The 21,141-nt window shown below is 40.2% G+C and overlaps 2 protein-coding genes across 3 annotated transcripts; one reads left to right on the forward strand and one right to left on the reverse strand.

Annotated features, from left to right (window-relative positions):
* The first annotated feature begins 57 nt into the window (after nucleotides 1-57).
* tnpo2b (transportin 2b) lies at nucleotides 58-9,453 on the forward strand. The gene is made up of 23 exons (XM_088418627.1): nucleotides 58-239; nucleotides 988-1,087; nucleotides 1,232-1,307; nucleotides 1,414-1,563; nucleotides 1,766-1,872; nucleotides 1,970-2,103; nucleotides 2,462-2,543; nucleotides 3,977-4,099; nucleotides 4,192-4,310; nucleotides 4,429-4,489; nucleotides 4,593-4,764; nucleotides 4,956-5,108; nucleotides 5,402-5,627; nucleotides 5,705-5,876; nucleotides 6,275-6,469; nucleotides 6,577-6,735; nucleotides 7,037-7,124; nucleotides 7,218-7,412; nucleotides 7,518-7,593; nucleotides 7,974-8,073; nucleotides 8,136-8,210; nucleotides 8,452-8,581; nucleotides 9,315-9,453. Exons 2-22 carry the CDS (start codon nucleotides 989-991, stop codon nucleotides 8,557-8,559), a joined length of 2,670 nt encoding a protein of 889 aa, XP_088274753.1. The 5' UTR covers nucleotides 58-239; nucleotide 988; the 3' UTR covers nucleotides 8,560-8,581; nucleotides 9,315-9,453.
* Nucleotides 9,454-11,494: 2,041 nt separating this feature from the next.
* Nucleotides 11,495-21,107, reverse strand: nherf2 (NHERF family PDZ scaffold protein 2). 2 transcript variants are annotated; one of them, XM_088418631.1, is made up of 6 exons: nucleotides 20,672-21,106; nucleotides 18,990-19,295; nucleotides 13,988-14,182; nucleotides 13,107-13,253; nucleotides 12,489-12,695; nucleotides 11,495-12,395 (listed from the first exon to the last, which is right to left on the reverse strand). In XM_088418631.1, exons 1-6 carry the CDS (start codon nucleotides 20,876-20,878, stop codon nucleotides 12,228-12,230), a joined length of 1,230 nt encoding a protein of 409 aa, XP_088274757.1. In that variant the 5' UTR covers nucleotides 20,879-21,106; the 3' UTR covers nucleotides 11,495-12,227. The 2 variants fall into 2 exon arrangements, with proteins under 2 accessions (XP_088274757.1, XP_088274758.1); XM_088418632.1 differs by lacking the exon at nucleotides 13,107-13,253 and having other exon boundaries at nucleotides 20,672-21,107.
* Between the last annotated feature and the right edge of the window lie 34 nt (nucleotides 21,108-21,141).

Consider the following 21,141-nt stretch of genomic DNA (forward strand, 5'->3'; position numbering starts at 1 on the left):
ACGTACATGACGTTCCTGCCACTACGGAAGCCGATTGAGCTCACGTTGATCACCGGCTTGATTGCAAGGCATGCAATCTCTGTCACATACCAGCTAGCGGCATAGCACTCGCACAAATCTCCTCAGTGCTGAAGTTCATTTTGGTTTGGACGAAGCCCATTTGTCTTTCGTTAACGTTAGTATAGTGTAGCCACTGGATTGCCTACAGAAACGTACGTTTGATATATCGGAGTGAACAGGTAAGAATTTTCGCGGCACATTCAAGAAGATGCTAGCTAGCCGCGCTACTTATTAGCAGCCGGGGGTTTTGATTCGCGACGGTGCTGTTATGAATATTAATACACTTCGGATGAACGGTGTTCGTAGCAGGGGTTTCAGGAAAAAAAAATCCCAGACGCCGTAAAGGTGCTGCAGTGGTAGTTAACGCAGGACTGCCTGCGATCGTATTCCATTCTCCAGGTTACGTATTAACGATTATAACGACGCTTAGCCTGATCGCTAAACATTTGTTGCCGTGCAGCCTGGGCCTTACGTTATAAGATTAGACGGATCATGACTTCATTATATTATGCTACTTAAAACGAGCATTTGCTAAATGACGACCGGGCAGCTAAAAACAAACAGGTAATACATATAACCTAACATGGCGATGCTCGTTGCGTCACAATGAGACATTCGCAATGTTTGGTATTCTGCGGTATGTTCCTCTTAATCTGATCCTCTCTTGTTGCTTAATTAGACTACAGTGTCGTTAGGTGTGAAGTGACTGTCAATGGTTCTATGTCTGTATGTAATCTGCGATTGGCTGCCTTCCAGTCCAGGGTGTATCCCGCCTCTCTCGAAGTCAGCTGGGGTAGGCTCAAAAGAGGATGATTTAGAAAATACATTCATGGAGGTTATAGTTTCAACTCTATAGCAACAGAGGTCTAACCATGCGTTTTATGTGACTGACAATTAAGGTACCACAGATTATCATTTGTGCTGCAGGATGGAGTGGCAACCAGATGAACAAAGTCTCCAACAAGTGCTTCAACTTCTCAAGGACTCCCAGTCTCCGGACACCGCAACACAAAGAGCAGTGCAAGAAGTATCCTTACATATGTCTGAGCAAAATTAGCTTCTATGTTTTCTTTTTAACACCACTGTTATGTAGTCAAACAACCATTTAAGGTATGTGAGGGTGTGTTTGCTTCAGAAATTAGCTGGGTGAACTCCTTAACGCAACCTACAGAAACTGGAACAACTTAACCAGTTTCCAGATTTTAACAACTATCTTATCTTTGTCCTCACAAGCCTTAAGTCAGAAGGTGAGTATCAATCAATTTCAATTTAATTCAAATCAACTTGCTTGTTACGCAAAGTATGGCATTTGTGCGTTGTATTGTAACGTGGCCCTTTTCCTTCCTTTTCTAGATGAGCCCACTCGCTCTCTCAGTGGCCTGATACTAAAGAACAACGTTAAGGCGCATTACCAGAACTTCCCTCCCAATGTGGCGGATTTTATCAAACGAGAATGTCTCAACAACATTGGAGACCCTTCACCTCTTATCAGAGCTACAATTGGTGGGTTGTGTGAGAGAGTAAATGAAATTACAGTACTGTAAATTTTATTTTGTAGCTACTGCGTCAGACTGCTATGTCGGCAGATTAAATTCTGCACTAAATTTGGTGGTGTAACATTTTCTTCTTATTTTATACATATATTTTACAAGAATTTTATGCATTTTTTTAGTCCATGTCTAATATGTTTGTTATTTATGTCAAGGTATCCTGATCACAACTATAGCCTCCAAAGGGGAGCTGCAGGCATGGCCGGAACTGTTGCCACAGCTTTGCAATTTACTGAATTCGGAGGACTACAACACCTGTGAGGTGAGATTGTCATAGAAGTACGTGCGAAGCAAAAACACAGCTTTTGTTACAGTAAATACTGATTGCACTTGTGTGGTCTTTTTAATCAATTTATCAGGGTTCTTTTGGAGCATTGCAAAAGATCTGTGAAGACTCTTCTGAGTTGTTGGACAGTGATGCATTGAACAGACCACTCAACATCATGATTCCCAAGTTTCTGCAGTTTTTCAAACACTGCAGCCCCAAGATTAGGTAAGTGAGAATTGTATTTTAACACGGTCTTCATGAAAACGAATAAAAGTTGAACGCTGTTTGTCACAGTTGTGAGTCTGAAAAAAATATACATTGCTTTTTCCATAACAAATAATTTCATATTTTACTTGTTCAATAAGGAAACTAAATATGTTAATTCATCAATTAACTAAATGAATTTTATTTCATACTAATGTCTATTCAAATATACACAAAATAATCATTTCAAAAATACATGTGTATGAATGTGAACAGTAATACCCTGACTGTAAATTTCTAGAAAAAGATTGAATTGGACCCTAGAAAATCGTTATCAATCAAAATCCCATCTGCTTCCACGTACTCGTCTTCTCCTCAGGTCCCACGCCATAGCATGTGTGAACCAGTTCATCATTAGTCGTGCTCAAGCGTTGATGGATAATATAGACACATTTATTGAGGTGAGTACTTTAGGCACTATCTTGTTTCAACCTCTTACCTGAATCTAGCAAGAAAATGCTATAATAACATCCCACCTAAGTTCAAATCAATTACATCTCTGGCCTGACTGATAAGCTAAAGAAAGTAAAGAGGTGCATAGATCGCAAGGGGTGAAGTATTGAAGTAGTATCCTTTGTTGAGTGTAAGCTTGTTGATTATAGTGTAGAGCTGCTATTTCTCCATATTATTGAGGTTCAATGGGGGTTTGGTTAGTAGGCCTCCTATACGATCTCTGGGCATTACACCTCTGAAAGGTAGACGCAGGACATGCTGAAGAGACTCTCAGCAAGCCTGGGAATGTCCCAGCGTCCTCCTTCAAGAGATGGATGTTGTGACTTAGGTACAGATAGAGCTGAGGATTCTCTTTTTGGGTCGCTGTGCGTGGTGAACCCCTGATACCTGGGTAGTACACTGAATAACTGTCCCGAATCATTGAATGATTTTAGACAGATTGTGTAAAAAGGAATGGTCAAATATCGCGCTTACTGCATTCATACTGTAAAATCTTTTTGGAGAAGATTAGGCTTCGTCTTATAGACAAAAGATTTTTTTTTTTCATAAAACTTCATTTTTTAATTGTGGCACACTATTTTGCTGTATGTGATAATTATTTCTTGTAGTGTATTTTTTTTGCCCCACTGAATAAATGCACTTCAATTGAAGTTTGGAGTCCCCTCACGATTTTGCTGTGTTTGTGGGACGAGTACTGTCACGAAACAACTTAAAATTGGATATCAAGGCACTATTGTATATAGCGCAAAGGGGGAATGTCTCATGGCAAAGAAACAATATATAAAGCTTATAGTAAGCAATTCCAATTCTTATGTTTGTTGCCAAAGGGGTCATTATAAATCATTTTATACCCACACACATTACCCTAAGGATTGGGTACAGTAACTACCTTTAACAGATATTATACCATAGTTTCTAAAATGTTTAGTACAGATTTGTCTTTGTATTTGCCTACTCCTGTGAATGTTGAAAAAAGCTTTATTAATCGGATATAATTACCTATTCTTGTGGTTTGCAACTCTCCTTGCATCAGTTCACACCACTGATTTGTGGGTGTGATTGTGCGAATGTGCTTTGCACCACGTCTGCAGCAAGAGTAATAAAATGTGATTGTGACTCAAAGAGATGCTTTCAATTAATAATTGAAGTGGGTGTAACTGCTGTGAGTTATCACTCGCCCTTTCTCTGTTAATTCTTTTGTATGGTTTAAGAACAAGTAAACATTCTTTTATACACTTACACATGTGATAAACTGTCAAGATGGAAATGTGGCATTGCATTTTGAGGTTGTATGAAACTCCATTTTCTTTCTTTATCTTCAGTCTTTGATTTATCTTTCTAGCATTGATGGTCTCTTTGTCCTTGCTTCTTTCCTCCTCAGAGTCTGTTTGCACTGGCAGGTGACGAGGACAGCGAAGTGCGAAAGAATGTGTGCAGGGCTCTGGTTATGCTGCTGGAAGTCCGCATTGACCGCCTCATCCCGCACATGCACAGCATCATCCAGGTGAGCGGTTCAGTCATGCCGCCATAATTAAATCAGCTAGTCTTGCGCTGTTTTTGTTGTCATCACCAACATTGTCCGGTTGTTCCCGCCAGTACATGCTGCAGCGTACTCAAGACCCAGATGAGAACGTGGCACTGGAGGCCTGTGAATTCTGGTTGACTCTGGCTGAGCAGCCTATCTGTAAAGAGGCTCTGTCTGGCCACTTGGTCCAGTAAGTGCCCACATGCCAGCCCCTTAACGGACTGGATTGATGTCAGAACAAAGAAAATCAAATATGTCTGATATGCAAAACAAAATGTAAGACGTCTTTGTCTTCTCGATCTTTTCAGACTCATCCCGATCTTGGTGAATGGGATGAAATATTCTGAAATTGATATTATCCTTTTGAAGGCAAGGCCGTGTCTCCCATGCAACTACCATCAGCTTTCCTGTCCTTTTGTCTTTATCGCCATCCTTTTTCTCCTTGCTCATTTGTTGTTTTCCTGTCCTCCAGGGTGATGTGGAGGAAGATGAGGCGATTCCAGACAGCGAACAAGACATCAAGCCCCGTTTCCACAAGTCCCGCACTGTCACTCTGCAGCATGAAGGAGGGGAGGGTGAGGAGGGGGAAGACATTGACGATGATGAGGACGATGATGATGATACACTGTCTGATTGGAATCTACGTAAGTCCGGTTTTAAATAGACTCAAGTCAAATCATGAAGCAAATGTTATCGTTCTCCTTTTGTTTACATGCATCATAAACAGATTTCCAACTGATTTAACTTATAATGCAGTACGGTATTTAAGATATCATCATTGCGTTATTGCAATTTCTTTACTAAATGTGATTTTTCTCCTGGTTTCTTCTTTAAGGGAAATGTTCTGCTGCGGCCTTGGACGTTCTGGCCAATGTGTTCCGAGAGGAGCTGCTTCCTCATCTCCTGCCTCTCCTTAAAGGTCTGCTTTTCCACCCCGACTGGGTCATCAAGGAGTCTGGCATCCTCGTCCTGGGTGCCATTGCTGAAGGTGAGACCTGCTGTCGCTGTGCCTTTTACCACAGTATTTCGCTCAAATTTACACCTATGGGTATTTTAGAGTCTTCAAATATCTCTTACATCTTTTGTGTAACGCATATTAATTTATCCTGTTTAATTTCCTCATATGATTACTGTCCTCATTATACCTCATCCAATCACTATAGCATTTTTCTGTCCTGCCTTTTCTTGTTCTGTGATTTAGAAGTAGTTCTTATAAGTGGCCATGGCCTGATTATTTGCAATGTTAAATATGAAACCCATAATAAGGTTTTATTTCTGCAGGATGCATGCAGGGTATGGTACCTTACTTGCCCGAGCTCATCCCCCATCTCATCCAGTGTCTGTGTGACAAGAAGGCCCTGGTTCGCTCCATAGCATGCTGGACCCTCAGTCGTTATGCACACTGGGTGGTCAGCCAGCCTCCTGACGCTCACCTCAAACCTCTCATGACTGAGCTCCTCAAGCGAATTTTGGATGGCAATAAGAGGGTGCAGGAGGCAGCCTGCAGGTACACATCAGGTCTCGATTATTTCTTCATCTTTATGTACCACTCCTAATTCTTGACCCTTCAAATCTTGTCTGAAGCGCGTTCGCCACACTGGAGGAGGAGGCGTGCACAGAGCTAGTGCCTTACCTCAGCTTCATCTTGGACACTCTGGTGTTTGCTTTTGGGAAGTACCAGCATAAGAACCTACTCATCCTTTATGATGCCATAGGAACCCTGGCAGATTCAGTGGGACACCATCTGAACCAGCCGGTAAGCCAGAAAGCCCTCACGTATTCTGACTGGCCACATTTTCACCACTTGCAAAGTAGAATAATACCCAAACAAGAGCTCTAACAAATAGCCTACCTTTAAAAAGGAATAATCTTTAATTTGGTGACGGTCAAAAAAGTGGCTGCAAACTCAACTGAGAGTTTGACAGTAAACAATTTTTTTTAAAAAAATCATTTCAATGGAGAGATTTGATTTGAGATGCAAATGCTTAGTTAAGACCATAGTCATGGAAACGTACCCTTTTACAATGTCGTTTATATTGTTAAATTAATATTTTTCTGACAGTGTTGAATCAGTCCAAAATTTCAGCTTTTTTTATATGGCTCTTGCATTAAATGTCATGAACTAAATCACTGGCTAAAACTTCTTGTTTTTAGGAGTATATCCAAAAGCTGATGCCTCCCCTGATCTCCAAGTGGAATGAGCTGAAGGATGAAGATAAAGATCTCTTCCCCCTGCTTGAGTGTCTGTCATCTGTTGCCACGGCACTACAGAGTGGCTTCCTCCCCTATTGTGAGCCAGTCTACCAGCGTTGCGTCACGCTTGTCCAGAAGACCCTAGCACAAGCCATGGTGAGCTTTACGGGAAAAAAAAACATGTAATTTTCAAGACAATTTAATTGTATTGTGAATTCTTCATTGGTCATGGATTTTGTGCTCTTTGTGTGCACGCATATTAGATGTATAGTCAGCAGCCAGATCAGTATGAGGCACCAGACAAAGACTTCATGATTGTGGCTCTAGATCTTCTCAGTGGTCTGGCAGAAGGATTGGGTGGACATGTGGACACGCTTGTGGCTCGCAGCAACATTATGACTCTGCTCTTCCAGTGCATGCAGGTGTGGTACACCCCCCTCCCCATTGCTGTGCTCATTCCACTGCCCACATTCACTGACGCATTGTACTCAACTTACTTGTGTGCATTATGGCTGCTTAGTCTACACACTTTGCTATAGATGCTTACTGTACTTTCTATGTAATTTAATATAATTTATATATGATTAAATAATTTAAGGTTGAATCCTGTAAAGACATACAGTAAGTCACATTAAAAAATGTGTTCTTGTGTGTATTTTGGCACTCATCTATTTTTTTTCTGGGTTTACATTTGTCTGTGCCTCACTAATTGTATTGTCTCAGGACACGATGCCTGAAGTTAGACAAAGTTCATTTGCTCTACTGGGGGACTTGACCAAGGCTTGCTTCCCTCACGTCAAACCTTGCATCGGTAATTCACTTCCTAGAGTAAAAACATAAAGCTCCTCATTCTTTCTGTTTGTCTTTGCTAATAATCTTCTTCGCTATTCACATGTGCCTTTAGCTGAGTTCATGCCAATTCTCGGAACCAACCTAAACCCAGAGTTCATCTCCGTCTGCAACAATGCCACCTGGGCCATCGGAGAGATATGCATGCAGATGGGTGTGGAGATGCAACCCTACATTCCGATGGTTCTGAGCCAGTTGGTTGAAATTATTAATCGACCAAACACACCCAAGACCCTTCTGGAAAACACCGGTATATAAAAATCTACTAGCAGCTCTCTGTGTTCTTAATCAGGATAAGCTCCATTTTATAGTCGGTTTCACAATGTGATATTTGACCCGTTTTGCTCTCTTCCAGCAATCACCATCGGACGGTTGGGTTACGTGTGTCCCCAGGAAGTTGCACCAATGCTGCCACAGTTTATCCGACCTTGGTGAGAATCAGCTTGAACTTTTAACCCTAGCTTCATTTGGCATGCTTTACACACCCATTCAGCAACAGTGTCCTTTGTAGACTCACAACCTCATTTGGGGTCCATTCCCTCCCCTCTTTCTCCATTCTGCTCACAACCCTGTTAGCTCCGTTCCGGACTTTTAAGGCCTAAGTTTCGTCAATTTTCTGTCCGCATCAGAAAATTTGAGAGAATCTGTTGTTTTCTGCCATTTTCTTCCCACCTCGCATCTATGTGACTTCATTACATCGCATGCTTAGGAGGATGAGAGGATTTTAATGGATACCCATGTTGTTCAAAATTTGTTGTATTAACTCTGCATGTGCTCACTTTGGCTGTCAATATTTTTTTTTGTGTGGCAGGTGTACATCACTTCGCAACATTCGAGACAATGAAGAGAAAGACTCTGCTTTTCGTGGAATTTGCATGATGATTGGTGTCAATCCAGGAGGTGTGGTGCAGGTAAGACCTCTCCACATTTTTTTCAACTCAAAATTGTACTGATTTTTTTTTTTCTTCTACAGGACTTCATCTTCTTCTGCGATGCAGTGGCCTCTTGGGTGAACCCCAAAGATGATCTGAGAGATATGTTCTATAAGGTGAGGTTAAGCAGGCTGGTTAATGGGTTAAAATAAGGTTTCATTGCTTTACTTGTGTTAACAAAGGACATTAATTTGGCTAAATTAGTCTCATGTTTTAACCGAGCAATTTTATATGGAAAAATCTGAAGTTAGTTATGTTTTTGTAAATTTAGGGCCCATGCTTTTGAGAGTATTTAGGGCACCAAAAAGTATTGTTTGAACAACCAATTCATAACGTTGTTTCCAATCCGCCAAACAGATCCTGCATGGTTTTAAGGAGCAGGTTGGGGAGGAGAACTGGCAGCAGTTCTCAGAGCAGTTTCCCCCTCTGTTGAAGGAGCGACTGGCGGCCTGCTACGGTGTATAAAGCCTCCACACCCATCCAAGAGGTGACTATTTAATGACGGCACGAGCACTGCACGATACAATCTGATGAGACCGGTCCATCTGATGGTCAATGAATAACTAGACAGAGGGCCCGTTGAATTAATGAGATGTAATTGGATTTTCAAATGTGCAATTTGTGGCACATTCAAATAAAACTCAACAATTTTGTTTAAAACTGAAGGTTAGGTCAGTCATGATCCTTCGGTTCATTGGGACGGTAGATTGCAACATATTTTTTGGGAATCACATTAAAGATTAATGTGATTAAGAAAAAAAAACCTGATGCACTATAAGTCATTTTTCTTCTGTTTCAGACTAACCTGTAATGTGTATAAACCCTGTAAAAAGTAAAGGGAACATTACAAAGTTGATATTAATGGCTTTTATTATTTTGATAATGTTAAAAAGGTTACAATTTTAGGTATACCTGTACAATTTGTATAGATAATAATCTCATTTTGAGTCGCCATTGTGAGGGGGGGCTTACAAAATGAACAAAGATGTGCTATTTGTAGTAAAGAAATGATTTCCGGCCAAGTAAGTGCAATTTCCCCACAGCGTACTTGAGGATTTCTCGAGGCACTCTGCTCGGCAATTACTGAAAAGCGTAATGAATCGTTCACATTCCATGTTGTTATCGGTGCTGGAAACAGATTTTCTTTGAAAAATAAATAAAAGAAAGAAAGAAAATAGTTCCCCTTTTTGATGTGTTTCTCCCGCGTCTTGTCTGTGCAGGTGAGCCAGCAGGAGGAGGGTGAATGGGAAACTCATCCATCTGTGTATTGCACTGCCCTGATCTGGGGGGAGGGAGAGGGACGCTTATGGCCGCTCCCCCTGAAGGACGGCCCCCATGCCCTTATGTGTTTGTCCATAGACGAGGGTGGGCGGGAGGGTATGGGAGGGACAGGGGGGGAACACCTCTAGATTAACTAGGCAGGGACCCGACACAGAAAAACTAACTGGTAGGGACAGAGAGAGGGACCGAGAGATGAATCGGAAGGACGGAAACGTGGCGAGTCTGAGGGAGGCAGGGACAGAGACCGGCATAGAGAACGTTCAGGGAGCCAGAGGGAGGGACTTCATTAACAAGGCAGGGAATACAAGCCACGGACAAGTCTGTTACCTGGCTGGGAGGACGGAAAGGGTGCGATTATTATTACTATGTGCTAATTCAGATTCTTAATCGCGAGAGTAGCTTGACCAACGGACAGACAAGACAGACTGACATTTCTAGACGCTAAATCACTTGCACACGGTGCTGCTTATGCAGTACTTGGAATTGACTGTGGGCGGCACTATACTATGGACTTTTTACAACCTATTGCATGCAGTTAGAGACAGACAGGTGTCTGGAGGACGGTATGTTCACGTTCAGGGTGACATCATACTTTCCGGGGTAATAGGATTCAATAAGAGTTACTTTCATCTGACGTCTGTGAGTTCTTCATGGCTTTCGAATACCCTCGCTATCTGCCGTCAATGTTTTCTTACCTTCGTTATGACCACAGTGCTGCTTCATACAACTATCCATTGGAGACATTTATTGTCACTTTTTCTACCTGATCTGAAGAGAGAGAATAGCCTCTATTGTGTCTCTTTGTGGCGTCACAGACACCGCTCCTCTATGAAGGGAGGATTAGGGCTAACACATTTGTTTTCACACCAAACGGGAGCAAATCATAGTGAAGAAATCACACCCTTGGTTGTGCTCATGAGGGTTAATTGTGTGTATATAAATCTATGTGCGTGCATGTGGAGTTTGTAAACCCTTCGTCATTCTGTGTCCACCAATTAAATTGTGCTTTGTTGTTTTGACATGGTACTGAGCCTAAACTTGACCCCCACCGCAATGTCCTTGGCACCTGTTAACTGTGACTGTGTGAGTATGCGTATACGTGTGCGCGCACGTGTGTGTTAAGTTCGACATATGTATTGATATCCATTTGCTGCCATATTGATAGTTTTAAGTAAATATCTATGATGTTTTACATCTGGTCCACTTTCATTTTTGATTTTTTTTTTTGCTGCTACTGATGTCTTGTTAATATGAAATTACACAATAACACAAATGCCCCCTTTCAGTTGCCGCTGAGTTGTTTTTGCACTTTTTGTTTTACCTTTTTTGTACAGACTTTTTTTTAACTGTACCCATATGTGTTTACCCTAATGTCAGTGTTCTGTCATTCTGCACTGTGAACCTATTTGTCTTTGACTTGCAAAAAAAAAAAAAACCTCCCAATACTAAATGGCAAATAAAATCAACTTTGTGAAACTGCGACTAATCCGCACTTTTACAATGACTAACCTTGCCATAATGCTAGTGTGAGTGTGAGTGCGTATGTGTGCCCGCGCGCGTCAATTGGAGAGATCCTGCATGAGAGCTTGTTTGCCTTTAAGCATGATTTTTAGATCCATTGAAGAAATGTGGGAAATTTTCCTTGTTGGCGTGAGTAGCTTGCCTCGGTCTACTCTGTGAGCATGCTTCCTGCTTGTGTTTTCACTAAGTGGATGCCTGATGTTTCTTACAATGATGAAATACAACTGGCCTTTTACATACCACAGCAGAGTTTAGGAAAAAACTAGGACCCCGCCTAAAAGCAATACTAAAGAGAAAGACTTGTGTAGAGCGAGAAGCAGTTTATTTCATCTCATTTATAATGCTAAGCGATTTTTATTGACAACTTGCTAGTGTTTGCTGTCACACTTGCAGTCTGTTTGACCTTAACTGTGACCACTGAGATTCAAATGTTTCTATTGAAATATAAGACAATCCGAACCTGAGTCAGCTCTTATCGAAGAAATCAAATTAGTTTAAATCCTGTACATAATGATGTATTTTTTATGTCAGTGATTTATTGTGAATATTTTACAAACTGGTGCCAAAAAGATGGGATCAAATGATTAAGAAAGAGATGTCAAGATTATGCTTTTTTTTTTTTTTAATACACATTGAGTCTACAATAAAGAGCATGATATTTGATTGAAGGACTCATACATTTTTGTTGTTGATGACTTCAGTCTACCATCTCCCCTGGTTTCATATGGGAATGGAAACAAATGCTAATACGACTCTTTTATGTGTTTAAAATGATTAGACGGACCCAAGTGGGAGTGTTAAAATAAATTAATGCACGCTAAATGGTTGACACCGGGGCCTCCAGCCCATAGAGTATTTGGGTTCTGGTCAAAATAAAAATGGGCTCTTAACAATAAAATGTCTCAATTTGCAGATCTTTCTGAGTCATCTATCCAAATCACTCTTTGATTCATCCTGCGATGACATTACACAGCAGCGATCAAGCCGCCTCCAGTAGTAGAGCAACATTTGTCTTCTGCTTTATACGGGGATGGACTGCGGTCTTTAGGAAAAGTGCTTGTGGTTTACAGAGAACAAGTCATGGTAGTTCAGCATCCTTGGAGGATTTATGAGGGTGGATCCAGGCAGGAAAAAAAATTACAACATCATACATACTGTATTCCTCAAAGTGTGCCTTGGTCCAGAATACCACTATGTTACTATGGTAATGTTTGCTACTTGCTTGCATAACGTTGTCCTCCATGCATTAGCAAGTGCTGTGCTGAACAACATTTAAGTCATAAATCATACTTTTACAGTATTTTTGTCATTCATTCTCCTGCTCAGAGACATCAGAGATTGCTGAAAATCTCTTGTTTTTTCTTCCAGTCCATAGGGGGCACCCTCTTTTTGTTACGTCTAGCGAGAGCCTTTTGTTTGGCCTCAGCTGCTGTAGGACTCAAACGCAGGCCGCTGTCCATGAAAGGGTCCAAAACCCTACTGTCATCCTCATCGGGAACCTCCAAAAGACACACATGCATAAATACATATTTTCTAGGCATAACCTTTCACTACTTGGAGTCCATACACTCAAACGCAGACATTTTCCTTACCTGGAAACTCATGTCAGAGCTGCTGAGCTCTGACTGAGTGGCAGAGCTGGTTGAGGACTGGGACGTGCAACTTCCATTGGCCCTCTGTTTGGGAGACATGTTTGTGATTGGGGCATCTGTCAGTGTGACATGTATGATTGGCCCTTCAGTGGAGGTCGGAGAAGGGGCAGACGAGGCAGCTTCTACAGCTGATTCGTCCATGTAGACCTGTGTTTAACAGGAAAAGGGAATGTTAAAGATCTTGGTGGAAGAGCAGAGATCATCAGATGTTTCCCTGGCAGTTCCCTGGCAGAAAACAAAAGATTTATTTACTATAATGTATGCATCTTACACACACACACAAAGTATATATGCCAGTGAGCTATCATTTGTGACAGGCAAAACAAATACCAAGTCCTTTTCCATAAAATGAACTCATTCAGTACCATTGACGGCTATATACATGTACATCAAATAATCATTTTTACTGGGCTGGAAGTGAATGAGTTGATTTGTTGAATATTGAATAATGTGTAGGCCAACAAGTTTGATGCATTTCTGTCTCCATCTGGTCTGTATAGCCTGAATGTGTTCAGATATCATGACGGAGGTTAAAAAAAAAAAAGAAAGAAAATGTACATGGCGTGCTGTGGGTGTGATCCCCAATCTGTGGAAAAGCTCATCTGTCTCCTGGTCGACGAGGAGGAGGCGCACTTCTCGCTCTCCCGCTTTAATGAACGCCACCACCTCAGAGTGTCTCAGACGCTCAATGTTCACTCCGTTAACCTGAGAAACAGCAGACATTGGAAAGGAAACCATGAGGACAGCGGGAAGTAGGATTGCGTGATGCTAATGAGAAACAGCGGGGATTAGGAGAAAAAGGTTTCACAGAACACAAACAGATCGAATTTTCCTGTTATGTTCCAGGTCAAATTGACCCATTTGGAAAGTCTAGGGAGGCAGACTTTATAATTCAATAGTATGTGAGACTTAACAGGACTTCTGCAGCTATATGTATAGATATTCAAGAATTTCCTGGAAGCCTCCCGGAAGTCGCTTTCCACGGCCTTACTAAACTCCTCCCACACTCACGTTTTTGCCTCGGTTTAAACATTAGGGCAGGTCACAATGAGCCATTAATTAATGTTAAGGAACAAACAAAACAGAGGGGCTGTAATTTTTAGGAGAGGCATCTTGATTTGCATGACACATTTCGCATCTTGTAACATACATTTAAAGCAACAATCTAGCTGTCCTTTATACCTTTTGAGGTTATGCAATGTCAAATTTGTAGCCTTTCACCTCTTCAAAATCATCTCTTCCACTTCCAGTCTAAGACACTCTAATTTCGGCTAATCTGTTTTAATCCACTCACATAGCAAAGTAGCAAATCAGTGCACGGATTTGATTAATCAGGAAAGTGGTGTGTCCTTTTTTTCCTCTGAGTCCACACTTGACATGTAGGTCAGCTTGGTTAGATGCCCGGTGTGTGTTTCTGTTTGTGTGTGTGGGAAACGTACCTCCACCAGTCGGTCCCCTGGGCGGACGTCAGCTCTCTCGGCGGGTGAATGGGGGTCCACCGAGCGTACAAATTGCCCACCCTTTGCCTTATTACTGTGCAGGTTGAAGCCATAGCCCATTTCCCCCTTGACCAGATGACACAGGCGAGGAAGCAGCTCAGTCGATGATGGCTCTGGAGAAGCCTCTATCTGTAGCTGGGTAAAATAAAATTCCAAATGGGGAAAACATTACTGGTGGTACAGATGAAAAGCTCATTTCAATCATGGCGTTTTGCAGAGCTTCTCCTTCCGTGGACTGATTGGCAGCTAACTGCAGGACTTGAAAATTACCAGGCAAAGAAGCCACTATAACACAATTTAGCAATATGTTGCATTGCATCATGTTCTAATTAATGAGCTCTTAATTTGAAAGTGTTGAAAATTTGAAAAGGTACTTTGTGTCACAGCAACAAAAATAGATTTTTGATAGCTTCTGAAACGCTTTTCAAATTTCAACGTACACCCAATTTAAGAACTGCTATGTTAGAGGATATCTTTATGATATGTTGATGTTCACAACAGCTAGCACATATAAGTGCTTGTCTAAAATATTTTCTTTTTAAGTGATGCTGATCTAATTACACAATTATTTATCATACCGTATGATGTCCTGACTGGCGTGGTGGGGGCTAATCAATGTTGGGAAGGAACGGAAATAGACTGGGAATTGACCCCAGACTACCTGTATTAAAGTTAGCTATGGCGCTGAGAAAACCACTACAATAGGTAAGCCAACATAAGGGCTTTGTGACAAATGTCACTTCATTTCGGATCCATCAACAAACACACGTATGCACGCACATTCACTTATGTAATCATAAGCTGCTGCTTGCATAACCTTAAATATATTGTATCTAGTATAAGTCATTTTTATTATAATTAATATTCAAGCTCAATGCTCTGGCAATGGATGGTTTACTCTGGTGACAGATTTTGATGTAATTCACCTAATTTTGTTGATCCAGCTGCAAGACAAATTCTGCAAACTTGCACAATAGCCACAATTATCTGTAGGTACATCTTTCATGTAGGAATTAGTCTGAAGAAAGACTAGACAAATTATTGTTTTGAGATTATGAGATTGTGATGGTCATTAAAATGATATTACAATGGTCACAAAACTTTGAAGCATAAAACTTTTGGATTGGAAATATTAGTTTTGAGACCCAATATTTTGCATTAGGCTATACCAGTGCTTCTCAATTATATTTTGCAAAGCCCCCCCTCAGGAAAGAGAAAACCTGTCGCGTCCCCCGCATAGACTATAAATAAGATATCTATAAAAATTGTAGAAGTATACTTAAAACTGTATCCTCTTTAATATTAACAAAAGAGAAAAGCAATATAAGTCAACTTTCAACAACTATTTCTTTACTTTTTTACAGATTTTATACAGGTTACAGGTTAGTCTAAAATAGAAAAAAAGAGAAAACTATTTGCATCCCCCCCACTCGCTCTAAAGATGATTATTATCTATCGAAGTTGTTTAAGTATACCTAAAACTGTATACTTTTTAACATTAAAAAAAAAGAAAAAAGCAACACTAATTAACTTTAAATAACTGTTCACTACTTTTTACAGCCTTTATACAGGTTACAGGTTAGTCTGAAATGGAAAAAAATGGCATCAAAGTGCCTGGAATACATGTTTCTTTTTTCAAAATTGGAATCACACTTGACATGGCAAAAACAAAGTCCTTTCCAAGTCCTTTCCAAAGTCCCTCCTCCCACCCCTATTTGATAAGCACTGGGCTATACAGTATATTATAATGTTTTACACCTTGTAATCTCACTCTATGGTCTGGTTAAAAAAATGCAACTGTCATAACACATGATACTTGATAAAGATCAAATATCTTTCAATCATTTAAGAGAAAACAAAGACTTTGAAACAATGACTACAAATGAAAAAAAAGTATATTTTCTGTAGTGTCAATAAATGATTTGAACAAAACTATGTAATATTTGGACATGACCTATCCCATCAACACTGTGGTGACATCGGCCTTTATTTGGATGTCTGCTAACCTCATGGAACAATGAAATTTTGTCTGTGTTTACATGTTTGATAAATGTCAAGCATTAAAGCGGCGAGATTAAGTCGTGCCGGAGGAACTGGTTGAAACAGTTCTGTCACGGATGCGGCCATCTTTATTTAGAATGTGCAATCAACAAAATATGGGAAATAATAAGTGAAGTGCATTCATCCGACGCTTTTATCAAAATAATTTACACAGCCTCACATTCACCAATTCACACACACACACATTCATAATTAAAAGGGAGACTATGTGCTAGGTGAACATTTAACCAATGGCAGCAAACAAACAAATGCTATTAACAGTATTGAGTATTACGCATGTGCATGCATAATAAAAGATATGTGTATGATTATATAATGAATTATGCCACAAAAGATGTTTGCAATCTACTATGTGTTTTTATACATCTGCAATTTCAACCAAGAATACGAAAGAGAATTGTAACCACCAGCTAAAAAGCCTCCACTATTTACCCTGCCTTCTGCAAAATACCACGATGGTCGGATTTGAGCCGTGGATCTGACGATCGAGCTCCGCTTTGTTTGGAGCACAAACACAGAGCTCTGACAAAATGTTCAAAAGTCAGCTAAAATATAGATGTCACTGGAAGATGTGCTTGCTGCTAAGGGGACGTTCATCTCTGGCAATATATTCTTATGTGTGCAAACATTGAAACCATCCATGCAGATAATGCAGATATGTGTATATATATATTCATTACCGAGGTAATTAGCATTACTCCAGGTATCGTTTCATGCACGACAAGTAAGTTTAACTACCATCCTAAAGCCTATCATACTGTAGATAAAATAAAGAAAGCTTTTTAAATTGTGAGTAATATTTCGGGGAAGATCTTCTGGACAGACAAAGAATGGGTGAGTTTGGTTTGTAAGGCCTCATCAAATTATGATGATCCAAAACTAAAGACTCTTTTGCGCAGAGATCCCATAATATCACTGCAAATGTTGTAATATTTTTGCTTGTATCGTGCCCCAAATTTAAACCAGTATTTAAACTCATTCATTGTCAGCTATTTTCATATGCTCCTTTACCCTAATAATTGGGAAAAATACTGTATATAAGTACCTGGAATTGAATGTCTGGACTCTGTAAAAACATATAAATACGTCTTTGGAATTGAATAACCATTTTAAGCTATTTTAAACCCTTCGTCTAGTCTAAAATTTGCCCCTCCACCTGCCCAAAAAGTACTGTAATAATTCCTGTGATTGAATGTCTGTACTTTGTAAAGACATATAAACACGTTCTGGGGATTGAATGAGTTAAAGAGTGAATGGACAGAAATCTCTCTTTCTTTTTTATCTCTCAAGGTGAAACAAAAGTATCTTTTCCCACTTCAGTGACTTTATTAAATTTGACCAATTGTTTTGAGAATAAACCTAGCTGAAAAAAAAATACTGTAATCCGATGTGGCAAAGATGTTTATAGTGCTAACACTATGCAGAAAGAGACAGCAGTCATAAAGTACGAACTGTACAATGTTGAAATGACCACACCTCAGAGAACACAGAATTTGAAGAAAAATGTACACTGACTCTGGATCTTTTGAGGGACACCGTGTTACAAGTCAAGAATAAAAGTTGCATTGTGTGACTAAGAATGCGAGAGCATGTTTTCTCTCGCTTCTCATGTGTTGTCCTCTTGTTGATGGTCATTAACATCTTTGGCTGCCAGACTGCTTTTAGACTGAACGCAGACAGCACACTAGCCAAGAGTTTAAATCCAGATTATTTCTCAACAGACATCAGGTTTAGGGGGGGTAATCAACGACACTCTAATTATTTAACACCATAGATCATTGGCTGTCAAGTAAGCAATCAATGAATTCAGTGGTTCTCAACCTTTTTTTAAATGATGTATACCCTATGGAATATTTAACTGGCTAAAATCATTTTTGGTTAACTAAAATAAAAACTTCCATTCGTTTCTGACCTATTTAACTTTGGAACTAAACTAACAGTATTGGTATTGTGAAGTGAATTTTATTGTGTAATTCCATAAATACATCAGGCACAATATGCACATGTACGTTTCTGCCTTGGCTGTTGGAAAATTGTGGTTTAACAAAATGCGCAGTTTAACAAAAAACAGGCATACAACATTTTGCATTATAACACAATCTAGCAATAAATTGCTTCATGTCCCAATAAATTTGCTCTTAACTGAAAGGAAAAATACAGTATTTCTCTCACACCGTTAAAAAGCACAATATTTGATTTGCTTTTACCCGCAAAAATCCTGTTAAAATCTCATGTATGCCCATTTGAGAGCCACTGTATTAAGCAACTCGAAATGAACTCAATTAACTCAAATTTAAAACAATGCTATCAAGCGATTACATTTATTCCACCTAATTTATTGTAAAATTTTCCATAATTAAAGTTTTGTATTTCCTATTAAATTCATAACAGATATTTACTGTACTGGGGCGGCTCGTGGCGCAATGAATAGCACATCTGCCTCACAGTTAAGGAGACCCGAGTTCAAATCCACCTTGCTATCGCCTTCCTTTGTGCGGTTTGCATGTTTTCTTCACTCTGGCTTCCCTCCAACACTCAAAAAACATGCAGGTGTATTGGACATACTAAATATGGATGGATGAATATTTACTATCTATCGATCTTTCTAGAAAATTTGGGGACTTTTTTGTCCTTTAAGGGACATTACCTTGCACATAAAATGATTTTACATACTGGATGACTTTGATTTGACCCCTGGGCCTTGAGTTTGACCTGTGATTTTGAGTTTTTAATGTCTATTATGTACCACAGTGGACAAGAACGTCTTAGCAGAATGCTCCAGTGGAAAGCAACAGTGTAACCAATTAATGTTGGTGTGTCACTAGCTACAATTATCTACTATGTGTTCTAGTGCCATTGAGGCTATCAAGAAGATACTTACCTCTGTGTCTGTCACAGTACTTGATGTCACAGAGGACCTCTTAACTTTGCCTTGTGAGATCAAAAAAGTAGGCGAGTTTGCGGCAAGAAGTGTGTGGTCCGATTGAGGGGACCTGGGTGAATTCACCCGAGATAAGGGAGAAGTCGACGGTGTGTTTCTTGGTGAGAGACGTGGGGAGAGGGTACCCATCTCTATGGCCAAATTCTCTGTGCAAGCCAGGCCACAGCTTTTAAGGTAATCGTCTGTTTTTCGGTCCACTACCAGTAATCTGGTGCGATGAGGTACTTCTCGGATCCGCTCCACCACCTGCACATAATGGGTCATAATGGGCTGAAAATCATTGCATTTGCATACTGCTTTTTTTTTTTTTTTTTTACAAAGCTCAACTAGAAAAGTTTAAGAGAGGATTTGTTAGGCAAAGGTTTATTGTGTATAGCATACTGCACTGTACACCATAGCAATAGTGACAGAATTCACAAGACAGTAATGTTTTAAAATGGATCTGAATCAAATTTGGTGCAGCGTTTTACTTAGCACATGGAACAAATCTACAACTACACTTTTATAAACAACTGTGAGAAATTAAACATTTGTCTCCCTAGCACACACTTACCAATTTATTGACACAATTGTGAATAGACAGAGAGTAATTACTTTCCATTTTGGAACTGGAATATAAATGTTTCCACATACCCCTCTGTAATGTTTCTACCCGTGCATGGGAAGCACTGCAGCAGATTAGAGCTTTATAATTATTATAGCTTTTTTTTTTTTTTTTAGCTTTGACTTTCGAAGAGAAAATACAGTTTGTGTCTGTATACAGTGTGAAGTGATTACATAAATAATAACTGTTGACTGTATTATGGTATATAAACCCAGTCTGCTTGTCATTAGGATTAGCCTGCAATGTGTGAATAAATCAATGCAAAAAATAAAGCTACACAAAATTAGAAAGTTGCTTCTTATATTAGGTTGCATGAGTCCATTCATTCATTCAACAATGATTCACAAAACTGATCTAAAATATGTCCGTTCTTGTCGATGGTAGAAGCTGATAAATGTTTCCAAAATTACTGTACAGTGAATTACTCACTGGAAGATGGGAGAGACTGGATCAAAGTAACTAACCATTTCAGAAAAATGGGGGTGTTGCTGTTTTTTTTTTTTTAAATATTACTGACCAGGAGAGCACTGTGTGCAACTGATTCTCTTGCCTGAAATGGACATATATTTAAAAAAGTAGAACCAAACAATCTTTTGAATTTTTGGGGTGCTGACGTTCAATTCCAGGGTGCATGAGTGCCCCACAAAAATGGGCTATAAAAGCCAAACTGAAACAATTATGAAGAGATTGGGTGAATCAAGGACAGTTTAGCAATTTAACAGTTCCTCATGCATACAGTATAAAAGAAACTTTTTTAATACTCCACTCATTCATTGCACACGCTACTGCCTACTGTTCTGGAAATAACATCCTTTCAACATGATCCCCTTTACACAAGGCTCGCATTGACCCATTTAAGTACCCCCTCCTCCTCCACCTCAGGCGAAGCAAAAGTGGTCCAACAGGTAGGCATTTATTGTTTGCGTCTCACAGAGGTGATGTCGTTCTTCCACGCAAAGGCCACCTCACCTCACCTGCAAATTGAAACACGGCCGCAGTCCGTGCAGGTGCAACTCACCTGGTGGTGGCTGTCGTTCTCCACATTCTCGCCGTTCACTTCAACCACTCGGTCCCCGGGTCTCAGTCCGGCATAGTCAGCCGAGGAGCCGGGCTCCACTTGCCGGATGAACTGTCCGCCTTTATTCTTCTCCCCGTGCAAGTGGAACCCATACCCGCGTTCTGTCTTGATCAGGTAGCACACTCTGGGCCTCAGCTCGCTCTCCATTTTCAGCAAGTCCAAAACAGGTCCGAACAACTTCAGGAGTTGTCGGAGATTAAACAATTTGCCCTGTGGGGAGTCGAGGATAATCCATCACGAGCGCGGCGCTCCTGTGCCCAAAGGATCATCATCATTACGCACCATGCGGCTCCATTAGAGAGAGTCCAAATCGTCCAAAGTGCAGATGAAAACTAGGGTAAAACTAATGAAAGCTTAACCCATCGCGCGCGCGCAAAAAAAAAAAAAAAAAAAAAAAAAAAGGGGGTTCC

The sequence above is a fragment of the Hippichthys cyanospilos genome, chromosome 7 (assembly GCF_059441005.1).
Source record: "Hippichthys cyanospilos isolate Australia breed blue-spotted pipefish chromosome 7, RoL_Hcya_1.0, whole genome shotgun sequence".
NCBI classification, from domain to species: Eukaryota; Metazoa; Chordata; class Actinopteri; order Syngnathiformes; family Syngnathidae; genus Hippichthys; species Hippichthys cyanospilos.

What these genes read in the sequence shown, in the direction of transcription:
- tnpo2b (XM_088418627.1), top strand. Translation starts at nt 989, where the DNA reads ATGGAGTGGCAACCAGATGAACAAAGTCTCCAACAAGTGCTTCAACTT. An exon ending in TCTTATCAGAGCTACAATTG is followed by an intron (nt 1,564 to 1,765) that starts GTGGGTTGTGTG and finishes ATTTATGTCAAG; the next exon opens with GTATCCTGATCACAACTATA. An exon ending in CCTGGGTGCCATTGCTGAAG is followed by an intron (nt 5,109 to 5,401) that starts GTGAGACCTGCT and finishes TTATTTCTGCAG; the next exon opens with GATGCATGCAGGGTATGGTA.
- nherf2 (XM_088418631.1), bottom strand. Translation starts at nt 20,878, where the DNA reads ATGGAGAGCGAGCTGAGGCCCAGAGTGTGCTACCTGATCAAGACAGAA. An exon ending in AGAACGACAGCCACCACCAG is followed by an intron (nt 19,296 to 20,671) that starts GTGAGTTGCACC and finishes CATTATGTGCAG; the next exon opens with GTGGTGGAGCGGATCCGAGA. An exon ending in TCACACCCACAGCACGCCAT is followed by an intron (nt 12,696 to 13,106) that starts GTACATTTTCTT and finishes TGTTAAACACAG; the next exon opens with GTCTACATGGACGAATCAGC.